Genomic DNA, 23,118 nt, shown 5'->3' with positions numbered 1-23,118 from the left:
GTGACCATAGGTTCATGGGTTTATCTCTTGGCTTTATATCCTATTCCCTTGATCTATATTACTGTTTTTGCACCAATACCATACTGTCGTGATTACTGTAGCTTTGTAGTATAGTCTGAAGACAGGGAGCTGGATTCCTCCAGATCTGTTTTTCTTTCTCAAGATTGCTTTGGCTATTTGTGCTCTTTTGTGTTTCCATACAAACTGTAAACTTTTTTGTTCTAATTCTGTGAAAAATGCCCTTGGTAATTTACAAGGAATTGCACTGAATCTGTAGATTGCTTTGAGTAGTATAGTCATTTTAACAATATTGACTCTTCCAATCCAAGAATATCTTATATATCTCCATCTGTTTGTGCCATCTTTGATTTCTTTCATCAGTATCTTATAGTTTTCTGAGGACAGGTCTTTTGTCTCCTTAGGTAGGTTTATTCTTAGGTATTTTATTCTTTTTGCTGTAATGGTAAATGGGATTGTTTTCTTAATTTCTCTTTTTGATCTTTCATTGTTAGTGTATAGGGATGCAAGAGATTTTTGTGTATCAATTTTGTAACCTGCAACTTTACCAAATTCATTGATTAGCTCTAGAAGTTTTCTGGTGGCATCTTTAGGATTTTCCATGTATAGTATCATGTCATCTGCAAGCAGTGACATTTTTACTTCTTTTCCAGTTTGGATTCCTTCTATTTATTTTTCTTCTCTGATTTCCATGGCTAGGACTTCCAAAACTATGATGAATAATAATGGTGAGAGTGGACATCCTTGTCTTGTTCTTGGTCTTAGAGGAAATGCTTTCAGCTTTTCACCATTGAGAATGATGTTTGCTATGGGTTTGTCACATATGGCCTATATTATGTTGAGATAGGTTCCCTCTATGCTCACTTTCTGGAGAGTTTTTATCATAAATCGTTGTTGAATTTTGTCAAAAGCTTTTTCTGAATCTATTGAGATGATCATATGGGTTTTATTCATCAGTTTGTTAATATGGTGTATCACATTGATTGTTTTGCATATATTGAAGAATCCTTGCATCTCTGGGATAAATCCCACTTGATCAGGATGTATGATTCTTTTAATGTGTTGTTGGATTCTGTTTGCTTGTATTTTTTTGAGGATTTTTGCATCTATGTTCATCAGTGATACTGGCCTGTAATTTTCTTTTTTTGTGATATCTTTGTCTGGTTTTGGTATCACGGTAATATTGGCCTGATAGAATGAGCTGGGGAATGTTCCTTCCTCTGCAATTTTTGGAAGAGTTTGGGAAGGATAAGTGTTTCTTCTCTAAATGTTTGATAGAATTCACCTGTGAAACCATCTGGTCCTGGACTTTGGTTTGTTGGATTATTTTTAATCACAGTTTCAATTTCATTACTTGTGATTGGTCTGTTCATACTTCCTATTTCTTCCTGGTTCAGTCTTGGAAGGTTTTACCTTTCTAAGAATTTGTCCATTTCTTTCAGGTTGTCCATTTTATAGACATATAGTTGCTTGTAGTAGTATGTTATGATCCTTTGTATTTCTGTGGTGCCAGTAACTTCTCCCTTTTTATTTCCAATTTTATTGATTTAAATTATCTCCCTTTTTTCTTGGTGAGTCTGGATAAAATTTTATCAATTTTGTTTATATTCTCAAAGAACTAGCTTTTAGTTTCATTGATCTTTGCTATTTTCTTTCTCTCTATTTCATTTATTTCTGCTCTGATCTTTATGATTTCTTTCCTTCTAAGTTTGAGTTTCGTTTGTTCTTCTTTCTCTAATTGCTTTAGGTGTAAGATCAGATTGTTTATTTGCGATTTTTCTCGTTTCTTGAGGTAGGGTTGTATTGCTATTAACTTCCCTCTTAGAACTGCTTTTGTTGCATCACATAGGTTTTGGGTCATCATGTTTCCATTGTCATTTGTTTCCAGGTATTTTTTGATTTCCTCTTTGATTTCTTCAGTGATCCATTGGTTATTTAGTAGCATATTGTTTAGCCTCCATGTGTTTGTGGTTTTTAAAGTTTTTTTTCTGTAATTGATTTTTAATCTCATATCATTGTGGTTGGAAAAGATGTTTGGTATAATTTCAATTTTCTTAAATTTACCAAGGCTTCATTTGTGACCCAAGGTGTGGTCTATCCTGCAGAATGTTCCACATGCACTTGAGAAGAAAGTGTATTCTGCTGCTTTTGGATGAAATGTCCTATAAATATCAATTAAGTCTATCTGGTCTAATGTGTCGTTTAAGGCATGTGTTTCCTGATTAATTTTCTGTCTGCATAATCTGTCCATTGGTGTAAGTAGGGTGTTAAAGCCCCCCACTATTATTGTGTTACTGTTGATTTCCCTTTTTATGGTTGTTAGTATTTGCTTTATGTATTGATATTCTGCTATGTTGGGTGCATAAATATATACAAATATTATATCTTCTCCTTGGATTGATCCCTTGATCATTATGTAGTGTCCTTCCTTGTCTCTTGCAACAGCCTCTTTTTAAAGTCTATTTTGTCTGATATGGGTATTGATACCCCAGCTTTCTTTTGGTTTCCATTTGCCTGGAATATTTTTTCCATCCCCTCACTTTCAATCTATATATGTCACTAGGTCTGATGTGGGTCTCTTGTAGATAGCATACATATAACTCTTGTTTTTGTATCCATTCAGCCAGTCTATGTCTCTTGGTTGGAGCATTTAATTTATTTACATTTGAGGTAATTATCAATATGTATGATCCTATTGCCATTTTCCTAATTGTTTTGGGTTTGTTTTTGTAGGCCTTTTTTCTTCCTTTCCTCTTTTGTTCTGTTCTCTTGTCTTTCTTGCCTAGAGAGGTTCATTTAGCAATTGTTGTATAGTGCTTTGGTGGTGCTGAATCCTCTTAGCTTTTGCTTGTCTGTAATGCTTTTGATTTCTCCATCGAATGTGAATGAGAGCCTTGCTTGTTAGAGTATTCTTGGTTGTAGGTTTTTTAAACAAATGCCATAAAGAAAGAAAAAGAAAGACATCATAAATTATAAAGGGATCAATACAAGAAGACAATATTACACTTGTTAAATTTATGCACCCTATATTGGAGCACCTAAATATATAAAATAAATACTAAGGGACATAAAGGGAGAAAGGGATAGTAATACAACCATAGTAGGGGCCTTTAATAACCACTGACATCAATGGAAATATCATTTAGACAGAAAATTCAATAAGGCACCAGAGGTCCTAAATGACACAGTAGACCAGTTGAACTTAATTTATATCTACAAGACACAATATCCAAAAAACAAAACAAAGCAAAACATCAAAATACACATTCTTTTCAAGTGTGCATGGAATGTTCTCTAAGGTAGACCATATACTAGGTAACAAAACAAGCCTCATAAATTTAAGAGGATGGAGATAATTTCAAGCATCTTTATGAAAACAGCAGTGTGAATCTAGAAATTAAACACAGAAAGAAAAACAGAAACAGAACAAACATGAGGAAAATGAACATGCTACTAAAATAACCAATGGGTCAAATATGAAATCAAAGAAGAAATCAGAAAATACCTAAAGACAAACAAAAATGAAAACACAACCTTACAAAATTTATGGGATGCAGCAGAAGCAGTTCTAAGAGGCAAGTTCATAGCAATACAGGACCTCCTCGAGAAACAGGAATAATCAAATAAACAACCTAACCTACCACCTAAAAGAATTTCAAAAAAGAAGAACAAACAAAACCAATGGTCAGCAGAAGGAACGAAATAATGAAGACTGGAGGGTAAATAAATAAAATAGATTTTTTTAAATAACAGAAAAGGTCAATAAAACCAAGAGCTGTTTTGGGGGTTTTTTGTTTTTTGTTTTTTAAGATAAACAAAATCAACAAATTCTAGACAGGCTCACCAAGAAGAAAAGAAAGAGGACCCAAATACATAAAATAAGGAATAAAAGAGGAGAAATATCTGATAACACAGACATAAAAAACATTATAAGAGAATACTATGAAAAGTTATGTACCAAAAAGGTGGACAACCTGGAGGAAATGAACAAGTTTCTAGAAACATACAGCTTGCCAAGAGTGATTCAAAAAGAAACAGATAATATGAATAGACTAATCACTAAAAGTAGAATAGAATTTGTAATTTTAAAAACTCCCTTCAAACAAAAGTCGGGGAACAGAGGACTTCACTGGGGAATTCTATCAAACATACAAAGAAGAGATTATACCTATCCCTCTAAAACAATTCCAAAAAAATTTAAGAGGATGGAACACTCCCAAATTCATTCTATGAAGCCACCATCACCCTGATACCAAAACCAGACACTACAAAAAAGAAAAAGAAAATTACAGGCCAATGTCTTTGATGAATATTCAGGCAAAAATCCTTAACAAAATACTAGCAAACCAAATACAACAGTGCCTAAAAAGGATCATGCACCATAATCATTCCAGATGATTCAACATTTGCAAATCAATCAGTGTGATACCCCATATTAACAAAAGGAAAGACAAAAAACACATGATCATCTCAATAGAGGCAGAGAAAGCATGTGACAAAATTCAACATCCATTCATGATAAAAACTCACAAAAGTGGGTATAGGGAGAATGTTTCTCAACATATTAAAAACCATTTATAACAAACTCACAGCCAATGCAATACTCAATGGTGAAAAGCTGAAAGCCTTCAAGCTAAATTCAGGAATAAGACAAGGACGCTGACTCTCACCAATTCTATTCAACATAGTTTTGGAATTTCTAGCCACCACAATCGGACAAGAAAAGGAAATAAAAAGTATCTAACTTGGAAAAGAAGAGGTAAAACTGTCACTATTTGCAGATGAAATGATCATCTATATAGAGAGAGAACCCTATAGTCTCCACACAAAATCTATTAGAACTAACAAAAGAATTAAGAAAGTTAGCAGGAGACAAGATTAATATACAGAAATCTGTTGCATTTCTTTACACTAACAATAAAGAATACCATTTAAAGTCACATCAAAAATCTTTAAGAATAATCTAAACCTAGGAGGTGAAAACTATAAAACATTCATAAAGGAAATTGAAGAGGATTCAAAGAAATGGAAATATAACCCAATGCTCTTAGATTAGAAGAATTAATATTGTTAAAATGGCCATACTACCCAAAGCAATCTACAAATTTAATGCAATCTTTCTCAAAGTACCCATGTGACATTTTTCACAGAACTAGAGAAAATAATCCTAAAATTTGTATGGAACTACAGAAAAACAGAATTGGCACAGTAATCCTGAGGAAAATGAATAGAGCTGGAGGTATAGCCCTTCCAGAATTCAGACTATACTAAAAAGCTACAGGAATCCAAACATTGTGGTATTGGCACAAAAACAGACATATAGCTCAGTGGAACAGAATAGAGAGCCCAGCAATAAACCCACACACCTATGGTCAATTAATCTATGACAAAGGAGGCAAGAACATACAATGGAGAAAAGACAGTCTCTTCAACAAGTGGTGCTGGGAAAGTTGGACAGTTTAATGTAAATCAATGAAATTAGAACACTGCCTAAAACCATATACAAAAATAAACTCAAAATGGTTTAAAGACCTAAATATAAGACATGACACCATACAACTCCTAGAGGAGAATATAGGGAAAACATTCTTGGACATAAATCATAGGAACATTTTCTTACATCAGTCTCCCAATGCAAAAGGGAAAAAAGCAAAAATAAGTTGTACCTAATAAAACTTAAACTCTTTTGCACAGCAATGAAAATCATAAAGAAAATGAAAAGACAACCTATGGAATTGAAGAAAATATTTGCAAATGATGCAACCAACAATGGATTAATTTCCAAAATACACAAACAGTTCATATAACTCAATATTAAAAGAACAAACAACTCAATCAAGAAATGGGCAGAAGACTTAAACAGACATTTCTCCAAAGAAGACATACAGTTGGACATCAGGGACATGAAAAGATGCTCAACATTGCTAATTATTAGAGAAATGCAAATCAAAACCACAATGAGGTATCATCTCACACTAGTCAAAATGGCTATCATCAAAATCTACAAATAGTAAATGTTGGAGAGGGTGTGGAGAAAAGGGAACCCTCTTATATTGTTCGTGGGAATGTAAATTGGTGCAGCCACTGTTGAAAACAGTATGGAGATTCCTTTAAAAACTAAAAGTAAAGCTACTATATGATCCAGCAATCCCATTCCTGATTATATATACAGAAAAGATAAAAACTCTAATTTGAAAAGATACGTGCGCCCCATGTTCATAGCAGCACTATTTAAAACAGCCAAGACACAGAAAAAAAAAACAGTTACACATCAACAGAGGATTGGTTTGAGAAGATGTGGTATATATATAATGGAATATTATTCAGCCATAAAAAAGAATGAAATATTGCCATTTACAGCAACATGGATGGACCTAGAGAATATTATACTTAGTGAAGTAAGTCAGACAAAGACAAATATATGATATCACTTACATGTGGAATCTAAAAAGCAATACAAAGGAATCTCTATACAAAATAGAAACAGACTCATAGACATAGAAAACAAACTTATGGTTACCAAAGGGGAAAGGATTACGGGAGGGATAATTTAGATTTATGGGATTAACAGATACAAACTATTATACTTAAAATAGATAAGAAACAAGGATATACTGCATAACATAGGGAGTTATATTCAGTATCTTGTAATAACTTGTAACGGAAAATAATCTGGTAAGAAATATACATGTATAAATATAACTTCAAATATATATTTATTTATATTTACAATGTTGTATTAGTTTCAGGTATACAGTGAAATGATTCAGTTCATTTTGCTCTACACCTGAAACTAACACAACATTGTAAATCAATTATACTTCAATAAAAGAAGCTTCCCCCTATGTTTACTTCTGTAATTTTATGGTTTCTGGTTTTACATTTTAGATGTTAATCCATTTTGAGCTTATTTTTGTATATGATATGAGATAAGGGTCCAATTTCATTCTTCTGTATGTGGATATCCAGTTTTTCCAACACCATTCATCAACGACATTATTCTCTCATTGTTTGTTATAGACACGTTGTTGAAGATCAATTGACTATAGATGCATGTATTTCTATCTGAGCTCTCTATTCCATTGGTCTATATCTCTATTTTCATGTCAGTACTTTACTATTTTGATTACTGTAGCTTTGTAATATATTTTGAAATCAGGACTTGGAATGCCTCCAACCTTATTATTTTTTATCAAAATTGCTCTGACTATTCAGGATCCTTTGCAGTTCCACATGAACTTTAGAATTCTTTTTTCTATTACTGTAAAGAACACCATTGGGGTTTTGATAGGAGTCACATTGAATCTGTAGGTCATTTTGAGTTATGGATATCTTAACAATTTTAATTTTACCAATCCATGAACATGCGATATCTTTCCAGATGGAAAGATGTCTGTACCTTCTTTAATTTCCTTCATTGGTGTTGTATAATTTTCTGTGTACAAGTCTCTAACCTCATTGGTTAAATTTATTCCTAACTGTGTTATTCTTTTTGTAGCTATTTTGAATTGTATTGTTTCCTTCATTTCTGTTTCAGATACTTTGTTGTTTGTGTTTAGAAACATGAGTGATTTTTCTCTTTTGATTTTGTGTATTGCAAGTTTACTGAATTCTTTAATTAATTCTAAATCCTTTAATTAGGTCAGTTTTTGTTTGTTTAAAATTTGGTGTTGAAGTAAGTTCAGAAAGAGAAAAACAAATACTGTATGTTAACACATATATATGGAATCTAAGAAAAAAAAAAGTCGTGAAGAACGTAGGGGTAAGACAGGAATAAAGACACAGACCTACTAGAGAATGGACTTGAGGATATGGGGAGGGGGAAGGGTAAGCTGTGACAAAGTGAGAGAGTGGCATGGACATATATACACTACCAAACATAAAATAGATAGCTAGTGGGAAGCAACCACATAACACAGGGAGATCAGCTCAGTGGTTTTTGACCACCTAGAGGGGTGGGATAGGGAGGGTGGGAGGGAGGGAGACACAAGAGGAAAGAGATATGGGAACATATGTATATGTATAACTGATTCACTTTGTTATAAAGCAGAAACTAACACACCATTGTAAAGGAATTATACTCCAATAAAGATGTTAAAAAAATTGGTGTTGTTTATATATATGATCATATCATCTGCAAATGAAGATAACTTTTTTCTTCCTTTCTGTTTTGGGTGCCTTTCTTTTACTGAAGTGTAGTTGATTTACAATGTTGCATTAATTTCTGTTGTAGAGCAAAGTGATTCAGTTATACATACGTATACATTACATTCTTTTTTATATTCTTTTCCATTATGGTTTATCACAGGATATTTAATATAGTTCCCTGTGCTATACAGTAGGACCTTGTTTATCTACTCTATATATAATAGTTTGCATCTGCTAACACTAAACTCCCAATCCATCCCTCTCCGACACTCCCTCCCCTTTGGCCATAAGTCTGATCTCTATGTCTGTGAATCTATTTTTGTTTCACAGATGGGTTCATTTGTGTCACATTTTAGATTCCACATATAAATGATATCATACTGTATTTGTCTTTCTCTTGCTTACTTCACTTAGTATGATAATCTCCAGGTCCATCCATGTTGCTGTAAATGGCATTATTTCATTTCTTTTTATGGCTGAGTAATATTCCATTGTATATATGTACCACATCTTCTTTATCCATTCATCTGGCTATGGACATTTAGGTTGTTTCCATGTCTTGGCTATCATGAATAGTGCTGCTATGAACATAGGGGTTGCATGTATCTTTTTGAATTTTAGTTTTGTCCAGATATATGCCAAGGAATGGGATTGCAGGATCATATGGCAACTTTCCTTTAAGTTTTTTAAGGAAACTCCATACTGTTTTCCATAGTGGCTGTACCAACTTACATTCCCACCAATAGTGTAGGAGGATTCCCTTTTCTCCACATCCTCTCCAACATTTGTTGTTTGTAGACTTTTTAATGATGGCCATTCTGACCAGTGTGAGGTAGTACCTCATTGTAGTTTTGATTTGCATTTCTCTAATAATTAGTGATGTTGAGCATCTTGGGTGACTTTTATTTCCTTTTCTTGTATAATGCTATGGCTACGAGTTCCAGTACTATGAAGAAAAGAAAGGGGAAGAGTCAGCTTCCTTACCTTGTGCTGGATCTTAGGACAAAAGCTTTTAGTTTTTTGCTATTGATTGTGATGTTAGTTGTTGTCATGTATGTCTTGTGTTGAAGTAAGTTCTTATATACCTACTTTGTTGAGCATTTTAATTATGAATGGATACTGAACTTTTTCAAGTGCTTTTACTCCATCTATTAAGATGATCATGCAGATTTTTTCTTAAATTTGTTAATGTGTTTTATCACGTTCATTGATTTAAGTATATCGAACCATCCTTGCATCATCCCAGGGATAAGTCCAACTTGATCATGGTGTATAATCTTTTTTTCTTTTTTTTTTTTTTTTGTGGTACATGGGCCTCTCACTGTCGTGGCCTCTCCCGTTGCGAAGCACAGGCTCCGGATGCGCAGGCTCAGCGGCCATGGCTCACGGGCCCAGCCGCTCCGCGGCATGTGTGATCTTCCCGGACCGGGGCACGAACCCGTGTCCCCTGCATCGGCAGGCAGACTCTCAACCACTGCGCCACCAGGAAAGCCCCCTATAATCTTTTTAATGTACAGTTGAATTCAGTTTGCTAGGATTTTATTGAGGATTTTTGCATGTATATTCATCAAGGATATTGGCCTATAGTTTTCTTATCTTGTGCTTTGTTTGGTTTTGATATCAGGGTGATGCTGTTCTCATGGAATGAGTTTGGAAGTGTTCCTTCCTCTCCCATTTTTTGGAAGATTTAAGGAGAATTAGTATAATTTCTTTGGATGTAGAATTCACTTGTGAAGACCTCTGGTCCTGGGGTTTTCTTTGTTTAGAGATTTTTGATTACTGATTCAATTTCCTTTTTTTTTATTGATCTATTCAAGCTTACTATGTTTTAATTCAGTTTTTGTAGGTTATGTTTCTAGGAATTTATCCATTTCTTATAAGTTGTCTAGTTTTTGGCATATAACTGTTTATAATTGTCCCTTATAATCCTTTTTATTTTTGTGGCATCCATTGTAATGTCTCTTCTCTTATTTCTGATTTTATTTACTTCAATCTTCTGTGACATTTATTATTGATTCCTTCATCAAATCAATAAATGATTTGAGTACCAGTATGTGCCAGACAATAGATTACACCAGTAGCCTTGTATTCATTGTAATCCATCTTGCATATCATGGCTAGATCATTTCAACATTCAGATTTGATCAAGTCACTCTCAAGTTCAAAAGGTGTTTAGTGTTGCACACTCCCCCCACCCCCCAACCACTGCCTTCTGGCAGTGGTGTACCAAGAGGGACAGGGCAGTGGGAGATGTCATAGCCAGAAGGAGTATCTTATCATTGACTTACAACTGGAACATGATGATAACAAAGAGCAAAATTTTAGTTTATTTTGTTTTAAAATTCTTTATAGTCAATGCATCCCCCTTATTGCCTATATCTGAGGCAGACTACTCTCACTGCCCCCTCTTTGGTATGTCACTACATTTCATGCTAAAATCCAAATTCTTTAGTCTGGCCTTTGTAATAGGGACCATCTCATGGAAATTCTGTAAAGATTTTTACAGAATTCAGGATGGCTGATCCCATGCCCCATGCATCATTTATGGTGCTTCCTACCGGCCCATGCCCCCAACTGACTGGGTTGCTTTTCACCTACTGTTCTACCCATCTAAACCTACCCATGTTTCAAGCTTAATGCCTTCACACTAGCGCACAGATTATTAAGCCTTGGAACTTATATCATACTTTGTCACATAGCTAATATGTACATTTTTTTTTTGCGGTACGCGGGCTTCTCACTGTTGTGGCCTCTCCCGTTGCGGAGCACAGGGTCGGGACGCGCAGGCTCAGCGGCCATGGCTCACGGGCCCAGCCGCTCCGCGGCATGTGGGATCCTCCCGGACCGGGGCACCAACCCGCGTCCCCTGCATCAGCAGGCAGACTCTCAACCACTGTGCCACCAGGGAAGCGCTTAATATGTACATTTTATATTATTATTTTCCCTTTGTATGTTTTGTTCTTCAATATCGATGATGTATTGATGAAGGTCATGAGTTGAGTTGTGCCACATGAAGTGCATTAGCACAAACAGGAGCCTGTTCAATGATAATAAAAGGTAACAGCTTTTGCAATAGGAAAAATTGGTCTCCTTGCTGAATTGTGTAATCTGTGTATTCTAGCAATGAGCTCTTATCACCACAGGGTGTCACTGCTTTACAAGTCAAATTTTCTTCATTTGATTGTAGAGAAGATAGAAGTAGGAGAAATTCTTGAGAGATTGCAACAAAATATATAGCAGTGTTTGGAGGTGTGGAGATGGAATGGAATTATATAGACCAAACTGAAAAATCCCATTTACACACTAAACACCATCTACAGTCTCATTCTCCTTTCCACTGGTAATTTGCTGTGTAGTCTTCCAGATCTTTTCTCTTTGTTTGGGGGTTGTGTGTGTGTGTGAGAGGGAGAGAGAGAGAAACAGAGAGACAGACACAGAGACACAGAGGTAGAGAAGTTTAGAGAACATAAATGGGATCCTACTCTGTGTGTGTGTATGTGTGTGGTGCATAGCCATTCAGTAGCTTTTTCTTTTCATTTTATAACATTTCATTGGCCATCTTTTGGTCTCACTACATCCAACTCTATCTCATTCTTCTTAGCAGCTAATGCAGCAATTTCTGTATATTGAAGTGATCAGTAATTGGCATATTTAATCCTCAAAATAGTTGCCTTGGTATTGTCCACAACTGTGAGTCAGAGTGAATTCCATTCTGTTGCCCATTGTTTGAAAGCTGTACAGTTAATTAGTAAGCACTTAGGAGGATTGATAAGTGTTGAGCAGTAAGTTGAAAAACAGCATATGCAAACAAGATTGCCACCAGAATTTAGAACAACATAAAATAAAATGCTCTGGAGTATTTATAAGGAGAAGAGGAGAAAGAGCCAAAGTAAGAAAGACCATTAAAATACCAATACATTTTGTACAGGTTGGCTAAAACGTTCATTCGAGTTTTTCCATAAGATGTTACAGAAAAACCCAAACGAACTTTTTGGCCAACCCAATACCTACATTATCTCTTATTTATGATTATAAGATTATACATGCTCATCGTAGAAGATGGGAAGTAGAAAAGCACATTAAAAAGAAAACAATCGTTACCCTAACCCCATAATCTTAACTTAACCATAGTTAATATTTATTTTTTGCTCATACCGTCTTACCTTTTTACGTTTAAATTTTTATTATAAGATACAGCTACATGATTTTTAAAACATTCCAACAATACAGGAAGGTGAAAAGTAAAAATCCTCTTCTCACCTGATTCTCCTCTTCTCTTCTCATTCTCATCCTCACTTTTCAGATATTCACTCACTGTTAATAATTTCTCTCATAATTTATATTTAAGTGTGTTGATATTGCCTTTATTCTGAGTATATAAATATGTGTTATGTGACATATACACCATTATGGGGTTATACTGTGTTAATGTTTTTTGTATTACTTTTTTTTCATATAGTTTTCTACCCAAAGCATACATATTCCATATATAACCCAGGTGCAACCTGGGGGTACTGAGCAAGCATGTAACTATTTCAAAAAGTTTGACTTGACACTTCTCCTCACCCCACTCCATGCCACTGAGTTTCTGATCTTTCACAGAAAAAGGCCTGTAGTCTTAACTGAAGACCCATTCCAGTGAACCACACATTCTTCCTGTGTGTATGGCTCTATTTTAGACTATTATTTTTGGGGAGCTATTAGAGGAGAAAATACAGTTACTACCGTGTGGTATAGTGGAAAATGTCAAAGATTTGGGTTTTGATCCCAGTTTTATCATTTATTGGCTGTGTTTAAAGGATAAAATGTTTCATACAACCTTGTGAGATATTTTTATCCCTCTTTAGAGATGAAAAAACAGAGATCCAGCCAGGGAGAAGTGACTTATTTAAGGTCACACAACTACTATGTACTAGAGCCAGGATTCAAGCAAAGGCCTGTTTGAGGCACAGCCTATGTGTTTTCCATTCAACCATCGTGGCTTCTCTTTGGGACTTCAGTAAAGGTGAAAGAGAACATGTCTTTAAAGTGATTGCTTAATTTTTTGACTTTATAAAAGGTTATGTACTCTGTTATCTTTTCGGGATCCAAACGTCTCTTATCTGACTCCCTTTGTTTTGTCATATTCCCTTTTTTAGGAGAGAAGCCTTATAAATGCACCTGGGATGGCTGCTCCTGGAAATTTGCTCGCTCAGATGAGCTAACCCGCCATTTCCGCAAGCACACAGGCATCAAGCCTTTCCGGTGCACAGACTGCAATCGTAGCTTTTCTCGCTCTGACCACCTGTCTCTGCACCGCCGGCGCCATGACACCATGTGAGCGGCACAGACTGCACTAGAAGAGCTGCACTGGTCTCTTTCTTGTGTGTGTGTGTGTGTGTGTGTGTGTGTGTGTGTGTGTGTGTGTGCGCGCGCGCGCGCAATGGAATCATGACCATCTTTTCCTCTTTGACTCAGCTTGCCTCTGGGATGGGATTGGAACAGTTCACTGAGCCAGGCTGACGAAACTGGAGGAAAATATAGCTGATCTTCCATAGGGACTCTTTATATTCCACGTTCATTTCTCCACTGACTAGTCCCCAGTTTTTTCAACCTCCGCATGGGTTGAATTCCAGTGCGGCACCCATGGTTGCCCCCCTCCCGCCCCTGTTATGAGATAGGACATTTTTCCTACAATAAGAAAACAGGAATCAAATTCAAGGCTGTGAACAAACATACGCTGCTTTTTGTTCTTATTTTCCTCTTGTTTTATAGAATTCTTATCATATTTCTGAATCAGTACATCAAAGTGGTTGGTAGTGTCCTAAATTGACTTTTTTCAAGTTCCTAGACAGAAGAGGGCATAACATTGTAGTTGGCTGGTAAGATTTACAGGGATTTGGGTCCTGAGTATAGGGCACATTCTCAGTGAATAAGCTGAGTCCCATACCAAGCTCCAAGGTTTTGTAAAGCCAATCCTATTTGTTCTTACAGTTTGGTTTTCAGACAGTGCTGGTGCTTCTTGCTTCTTTAGTCCATCAAAGGGAATGAAAGGATCTTTTTGTTCTTCTCCTTTTCCTCCTCTTCTTCCTCCTCCTCCTTCAGGATTAAAGATTTTGCTGCACAATTACATTCTTTGTTTTGTTAAATTTGAACAAAAATTCAAAGCACACATCGACGTGCCAGTAGCGTAAAAAGTGTTCCAGGAGAGTAAGTTGGGCAGTGACAGGAACAAGTAGACCCAGGATGATCCTGAAAACAAATAGAGGAGGACTTTTTATGGATAGGATATCAAAAGTGCTATAATCACAAGTCTCATTCAAATGGCAATCTGTTGAGACAATGTCTTGAGGGGCTACACTGTACTGTTTATTCTTCTGTTTACATAAAGCAACTGTTATGTGCATATTGCATGATAAGAAATGACACACTGGGGCCATGTTATACAGAGATGAGGGGTTGGAAGAAAAAAATGTGTTAAGTACATGGCATTATTAGCATGCATTCCTATGTTTCAAATGGAACTATAAGAGGCATTTAGTGAAAACTGACAAACAGAAAGCAATTTGATGTTCTGCAACTGCTATGAACATCTAAGCCATTTATTTTAGCCATTATAGCATGTTGCATAATATACACACTTGTTTACCCAATCAATGTTTTATAATAGTCTCTGGGACATAAAACCCTCTGTTCCAGGCCCTGGACCTCAGATCTACCTCCACATGGCATATTTCCTCTCCTGGGGTCAGGGAGGGGAGGTTTGCATCACTTAATTGTGGACACAGCCTCTCTCCTGGAAAAGGTTGTCTTCATACGGTACCCCTTTTCCTTGGCAGATATTCAACCAGTCTCTCTTGAATACTTCAGGTCATTACTTCCCAAGGCCACCTAGTCTGACTAAATCATAGAATTCTAGCACCAAGAAGGGATCCTATTAGCTATCTAGTCCTACCCATCATTAATATTTTACAGATGAGACAAATACGGGTCAGATTCCTTCCCCAGATGTTTCCTTGAGGCCTTACAGACCTGGACACCCATTCTCCCAGGGATCACATTATTAAACCAAATTAAAGAAAATTTTACATGATTGGTTGCAGTATTTGCCCAAGTTTATATGTTAGGCTTCAGAAAAATTTAGACCACTCACAAAATCATTTACAGTTGACTAAATTGTAAGTAAAATGTGCTTGTGGTCGTTGATATATAACATTAGGAACACAGTTTTTCTATTCTAACACTTTCTATAATATCTCAGGTTTGCTTTACCTCATTTCAAGTTACAGTGTCTTTTCAGACCATAAACCCTCATAAATTTAAGGACTACCTGTATTTTTCCAAATGATATGTAGATTTTTACTATTTTAGCCTTGTTATTTTGATATGTTTTACCCTGACTTTAAGTGTGCAAGTTCCACACTGTAGACTAATTGTTAAAGCACTAGGAAATATCTAGGGCCAATCTGTTAAAGGGGACTTCTATGCAGGTGTAAGACAGGTTGTTAAAGGTGAATTGCCATCATACATAAGTTAAGCTTATAATTGAGTAGTTGATATGGTATTTCACAGTAGAGTCTAAGGGCTTACCCATTTTCTCCAGAGTTTGGATTTTAGACTCCTTTTCCAGGGTTCATAACTGACCTGTGTCCATCAGGATCTTTTGCATTGGAGCATATGATCTATTTATAAATAAAGGCTATAAAACATAGTGTTGTACTAACTAGGATAATCAAATTAGAATTCCAAATATTGGTATCTCTAAGCCTTTATTCAAATTTTTTCCTGCAAAGTAATGAGGGACTTTGTTAATGCTTTATTAATTGTCTATGGTCAGGAAACAATTCTAACCCTATTTTCATTGCCCTCTTCCCTCCAAATAATGATAAAATCTTTACAAATTATTTCCATATTCTTTAAGAAATATATCAACATTCATTAAGAGTATTTCATGGGGCACAGGTACTCGAATACAGTATAATACTGTACCACACCAAAAGCACATAGAACTTTGCTAAATAGACAGTGAGATGGAAAATAATTGTCTCTCTTAGGTAGCATTTGGAATTAATTGAATTTGCTGTGCTCACACCAGCTAACCACCATTATGTGGACAGTTGCCTAGGGCATGGAAAATGGCCTTGATCGATAGGGTTGAATAATATCTTGGAATTTATTGCAGTGGAATTCCTCCAGCTGTAGATGATTGGCAATTGAACATTACTATTGATAATTATGATTGGAAAATTCAGGAAAAACTATGAAGAATATGAACTGCTGAGTACATTAGGTGGAGTGCATTATAGGCAAGACAGAAAGGTTTGTGAGAATAAATTCTTAAATTCTTTTTAAATAAAGTTTTTATTTTAAGACAGTTTTAGATTTACAGAAAAATTCTGAAGATAGTACAGAGTTTCCCTATATCTCAAACCCAGTTTTCCCTATTACTAACATCTTTCATTAGATGTACATTTGTTGCAATTAATGAAGTACTGATACATTATTATTAATTAAAGTCCAAACTTTATTCAGATTTTCTTAGTTTTTACCTAATATCCTTTTTCTTTTCCAGCATCCTGTTCAGGATACCACATCACATTTAGTAGTCATATATCCTTAGGCTTCTCTTGGTTGTGACAGTTTCTCAGACTTTCCTTGTTTCCTATGACCTTGGTAGTTTCAAGGGGTCCCTCAATTAATATCTGTCTGATGTTTTTCTCATGATTAAACTGAGCTTATGGGTTTGGGGGAGGAAGACCACAGAGGTGAACTGCCATTTTCATCACATCATATTAACATGACTTATACCCTTGATGTTAATCTTGATCACCTGGCTGAGATAGTGTTTGTCAGGTTTCTCCTCTGTATTCCACCCCACCTTCCATAAGGTGGAAGGAAATCACTTCCATAAGGTGGAAGGAAACCCTTTGGAAGGAAATCACTATGTGCAGCCCACACTTAAGGAGTGCTTAGCTATGCACTACATGCCTGAGGGTGAGTATCTACATAAATTATTTGGAATTCTGCGTGGTAGAGTTGTCTTTTCTCCCTCATTTATTTATTTATGCAATCATTTTCTTGTATCAGTATGGACTCATGGATATTTATTTAGTACTTTGGGTTATAGTCCAATGCAACTTATTTTGTTACTCAAATTGTTCCAGCGTTGGTCATTGGGCACACTTTTGGGTTGATTTCCATGTTCTTTTGACAGACCCCCATCTTTTTTTTAGCACACCTTTATTTTCCAGCACTACAAGATGCTGCAAGCTCATCCTGTATATTTTTTTTTGCCGAATCCTGTAATCGACCATTTCTTTAAGGAGTCCTGGTTTCTTTTAATGGAGAATTGTATTAGAAATGAAGATCTGGGCATTAGGTATGCTTGTTGCTACTTGTATTTTTGCTTCTAAGTCATCTCAGCTAACAGAGCAAGGAAATATATGTGTGTGCACTAACCCATGTATATCTATACATACATATCTACAAATATTTCTGTATGTAGTCATCCATATCTTTATTAAGCTAAACATGAGTTCATACTGATGTCTCCTACTCCAATCCCTTACCACATGGATCATCTTATCCTAGCCTTTTGCCTTTGTTCACTCTAACCTTCCACTCCAACAGTGAGAAACCTGGCTCCCACACGTTGCCATCTACTTACTTACTTGTTCAGTTCCAGAGTACCTGTATAGTGGTATCTGAATTGTTAGCCTGTACACCTGTGGGAACACTTAGAACACAGTGCTTAGGTACATGATAGTAACAGTTTTAGAACTCTAACAGCTCTTTGAAACAAAGTGATCTGCAAAATTCAGGAGTCGATGACCTGAGTTCCAGGAACTTGGGGTGTATCCTACCCTCAAAAGGTTTTCCGAAGAGCAAAACCATTGGGAATTGATCTAATCTTTAATAAGCCAAGGGAAATTATTGATCCTCCCTAGTGTGTTAATAGCTATATAGAAATAGGTATACTGAAGAAAGTAGGTGTGCCCAATTTAAAGAAACACTTAGCACTGTCTTTTCTCACTGGTAAATATGGCTCTCTGACAATAGAGGTGCTACCCTAAGTTACCTCTCTTCCATATTTTCCCATCTCTCACTTTATTGATCTTAGGCAAGTCACATCGCCTCTCTGTGCCTCAGTTAACCCATCTGTAAAATGGGGATCCAAATACCTACCTCACAGGATTGTTGTGAGGATTCTCATTAATGGATGTTGGCAAAAATTACAAGTGATCCTTAAATGAACAACAAAGTATTATGATTACCATTATGATGATAATTATAGTACTCTATATTTACCCTAGAAAAAGGAGAAGATTAGGCTTCCTGGATGATAAAGAGCTAAATTTGAGTAAGTAACAAGGATAATTGAAGAGTGGTCGCTGGAAGCAATATTATCTCTTCCTCTCACTTTCCCTACATTCTCCTCATTGCTAACTATAAGATTCTCATCTGTTTTTATACTCAAAGCATATTAGGGTCTAAAGGAATAAGTAGGCAAAATCCATTGCTGTAAAAGCTGTATTCTTCCCCTTTCCTCACTCTGCCTGGACCACATTACATGTCACCCTGTCAGAAGCACAGAGGCAATCTCCCACAGCCCTTCAAACTTTGGCCAGTCCAGCATCACCAGTTACATTTTGTCTTTCCACACTTATTATATTCTGAACAGTATAGGTAGAAGGGAAGTGGGGTGGGGTGGTTGGGGTGGGAGTGGGACGAAAGAGAATAGAACTTATACTAGTGACAGGATATTTCTTTGATTCTCAAATACTGGTTTTACCTCCCATTTCTTTTTCTGGTGGTGGGTTGGGGACAGGGGGAGAGACACTATTTTGTTTATTAAGAAACTCTCCTTCCTTTCCAGTAGATGTTTCCCAGGATCAGTATAAGTAGTTGTTTTGGACATTATAACTATGTTGTATGCAGTGCTGTTTTCATTGTATTTCTGAATAAAAAGAGGAAGAGAATCCCTAGTGGTGTCCATCCTTGTTTTTTGACAGGAGGACACAGTGGGAAAACAGTGCCAGAAATTGACTGTTCATTTTTGTGTTGGGGAAAGGAGCCTGCAGTGAAATGATTGATTGTTTTTTGTCATTGTTTGTTTAAAGAAGTTATAGAACAGTATATTAAGCTTTAGTATTTATTACTCATGTCTCTGCCTTGTTATTTCAGTACTTTAGGGCAGCACCCTGTTTTTTCTCTATTTTATACTAGTTCTTGCTCCAGCGACATGGCTGTGAGACTAAGATTGTGAGCAATCTCTCATATTCAAGCCTGTTAAGTCCCTGGAGATACTCAAAAACTGCCTCAGTTAGCATGGTCACTTATAGATTACTACATTCTCGCTCAATGGGACATTTCCTCTGTGGCATCCAGGCAGGGTGTATGTTTGGGAACTAAACAATCTTGTTACGTTTGATTATTGTACTTTTTATTAATAAAAAAATATTTGAAACTTCAGAATCCATGGCTGTTATCTTGAATTTGTCTTCATTTACGTTTCCACAACATTGCATGGCACCAGTAAATCGTTTTCGTTTTCCTTCCCTTAACTGGGTAAAGTTATGGTGAAACTACTTTATACTAGCATGGGGCAAGAAAGGAAGCTGGGCTGTCTTAAACACAATAATTTCTCTAAGTACATGAGGCCCTCCCCATTCTTGGAAATCTATTCAGCATGTCCCTGAATGGGACTGCATGGAGACTGTGCTTCTTTTGCATATATCTTACAGAGAATCACCCTGTATGATACAGGCTCAGCTGGTAAGGTTTCCCTGCCTATCCCTGTTCCCTTCACCACATTGTTTTTTTCCTGAGAAGGAATTCAAGAGAGTAGGGTATTGGGACAGCTTTAAACTTCAAAGCTACCTCAGTACAAATACCACCCCTGTGTGGGGATCTGGGAAGCTGATTCTGCTTTGGGAAACTTCATCTCTCAGAGAGATGCTGGGGAAAAAGGTAAAAGGGAGAAATACTGTGAGAGATTTAGACCAAGAGCTAGAAGAACAGATTGAAGATTAACTTTTCTTGGAGCTGACAGAAAGGTATTATTACTACAAATTATAAAACAAGGAATCTCAAGCTTTATAAGTTTCCCCCAAATTTCTTTTTACTCATTTATTTATTCTGAGGGTCACTGTCATCCCTTTGGGTTAAAAGCATCATCAACTCGATGCTACAAATACATTGACTGAAAAGCTACCAATAATCCAGGCTTTTTGCTGGTTGCTATGGACATGAATAAAACACAGCTGCTCTCAAGAAATTCACTCCTTAACAGGGGATACCAGCATGAAAAAAAAACACAGTAATCTCTTAAGTCTCATAATAGATATATGTTCCATATTACTGAAAATTAAAACCATTTAAACAGTAAAAGATAACATAAAAAGTTAAGGTAGCCACATATAACACAAGATTTATGTCTAGTACACATAAAAATCATACAAATAATTTAAAAATGCAACATGAATTAAAAATTAACAATTCACAGATGGATTTTATATAGGCAATAAACCTATAAAAAGATGTTTGACCTCACTACTAATCATGGAAATTCAATTTAAAAATAACAAAATAATGTCATTTGCAGCAATATGAATGGACCTAGAGATTGTCATACTGAGTGAAGTAAGTTAGACAGAGAAAAACAAATATGATATTGCTTACATGTGGAATCTAAAAAAAAAATAGGACAAATGAACTTATTTATAAACAGAAATAGAGTCACATATGTAGAAAACAAACATTGTTACCAGAGGGGAAAAGGGGGGAGGGATAAATTGGGAGATTGGGATTGACATATATACACGCTACTATATATAAAATAGATAACTAATAAGGACCTACTGTATAGCACAGGGAACTCTTCTCAATACTCTGTAATGACCTATATGGGGAAATAATCTTAGAAAGGGTGTATATATGTATATGTATAACTGATTCACTTAGCTGTACAGCAGAAACTAATGCAATATTTTAAATAAACTATACTCCAATAAAAATTTAAAAATAAATAATAAAAAGTAAAATGAGAACAATTTTCCACTCATTTGACTGGAAAATATTTACAAGTTTCATAAGAACAAGTGTTGGCAAAATATATGGAAATGGGTAATTATTATACACTACTGGCTGAAGATAAAAAATGGTAGTCATACTGGAGGGAACTTTTTCTTTGTTTATTGTTACCAAAAAGACCAAATACTCTATGTCCCTGAAATTTCACTTTTGAGTGTCTACAGAGAGGTTGGTGCATATACAGTAAAGATGTCTATTTCAGCATTGATTATAATCATTAAAAAATATAAATAACCTAAACATCTATCAAAAGGGGAATGACAGTAAACTATGGTATAAGTTATACTGTGGAACATAATGCAGTAGTCAATGGGAATGGGGTAGATCCATATTAACCTGTATGGAAAGATCTTCAAACAATATTGTTTTGGAAGGATCCAGACCAACCAGATTACTGTGCCTTTGTATTAAGAGAAATGAAGAACCTCGGCTTGAGGGTTTAAAATACATCTGTAAGAATTCAGGAGGGAAGCATCTTGTAGGGCTGTCAGAGAATATGGTTAAAGGAACAGTGAACCCAAAGGCACTTCTCTTCTGAAATATGTTAAAAAAAATACACAGGAGTTACTTGGGACAGTTAATATGTATATTCATATTTGAACACCTACAATTATATTACCCTGATTCATTTATCAGGTTAGCTACAGTCACTGGGCAGAGAGTGAGTGGGGATAGAAGAGAATGGGACCAGGTACATTTTTAGAAGAATGAGTAGGTCAGCAAGGGTTAAGGTGCATATCCTGGTGAAACCACAGCAAGTAACTATTGCATCTTGGACAAGGGATCATAAGAAGCCAGAATAGCTAAGAATGAGAGACCCAGAACACAGGCTTTTTGCACTTTTCAAGAGGTGAGGGGTGAAATGAGAACTGACCTGAAGGTTTGGCTCCTCATGCTGACTATCTGGATCTGTTGCTATAATCTTATTTGTAGATGGGATATTTTCCCTCAACATTTTCTTCAAATTATATTTTCTTTTCCCTTAACCCAGCTATATTCAGATAAAATTGACAAATAATATTGTGTAAGTTTAAGGTATACAATGTGGCGGTTTGATACACATATATTGTGAATTTTTTACCACAATAAGGTTACTTAACATGTCGTTCACCTAACATAATTACCATTTTGTTGTTGTTATAGTGAGAATATTAAAGTTCTACTCTCATAGCAACTCTCAAGTGTACAATACAGTATTGTTAACTATACTCACCATGCTATTTATTAGGTCCCCAGAATCTGTTCATCTTATAACTGAAAGTTTATAATCTTAGACCAACATCTCTGTATTTTGCCCATGACTCAGGCCTTGGCAAACACAATTCTACTCTCTGTTTCTATGTGTTTGATGTTTTTAGATTTCACATATAAGTAAGAATATAGAATATGTGTCTTTGACTTATTTCACTTAACAATATGGCTAAAAGGTCCATCCACTATTGAAAATGTCAGGATTTCCTTCTTGTTGATAGCTGAATAATATTCAACTATATATATATGTGAGTGTGTATATGTATGTGTATATATATATATATATATATATATATATATATAAAACATTTTTATTATCCATTCATCTGTTGAAGGAAACTTAGGTTGTTTCTATGTCTTGGTTATTGTGAATAATGCTGAATTGAATATGGAAAAACACATACCTGTTCAAGAGAGTGAATTCACCTCTTTCAGAAATGGGATTGCTTCTACAGATTCAATGCAATCCCTATCAAATTACCAATGGCATTTTTTAGAGAACTAGAACAAAAAAAAAATCTTAAAATTTGTATGGAGACACAAAAGACCCCGAATAGCCAAAGCAGTCTTGAGGGAAAAAAACGGAGCTGGAGGAATGAGAGTCCCTGATTCAGATTATACTACAAAGCT

General features: G+C 35.7%; 1 protein-coding gene across 2 annotated transcripts in view; it reads left to right on the top strand.

Annotated features, from left to right (window-relative positions):
* The window catches only part of KLF8 (KLF transcription factor 8), a 71,288-nt gene extending 51,599 nt beyond the window's left edge, over nucleotides 1-19,689 (top strand). For both annotated transcript variants that reach the window (XM_089904480.1, XM_022563592.2), the window contains exon 5: nucleotides 13,305-19,689. In XM_089904480.1, coding sequence (XP_089760606.1) covers nucleotides 13,305-13,486 — 182 coding nt within the window. In that variant the 3' untranslated portion in view covers nucleotides 13,487-19,689. The remainder of the gene's footprint in view (nucleotides 1-13,304) is intronic.
* Nucleotides 19,690-23,118: the final 3,429 nt, after the last annotated feature.

Source organism: Delphinapterus leucas, chromosome X (genome assembly GCF_059928025.1).
Source record: "Delphinapterus leucas isolate spDelLeu-1000000601 "Yukka" chromosome X, BTC_Dleu_Yukka2, whole genome shotgun sequence".
In the NCBI taxonomy this organism is placed as follows: Eukaryota; Metazoa; Chordata; class Mammalia; order Artiodactyla; family Monodontidae; genus Delphinapterus; species Delphinapterus leucas.
The sequence above is the reverse complement of the archived record's forward strand: the minus strand, read 5'-3'. Positions and strand labels throughout refer to the sequence as shown.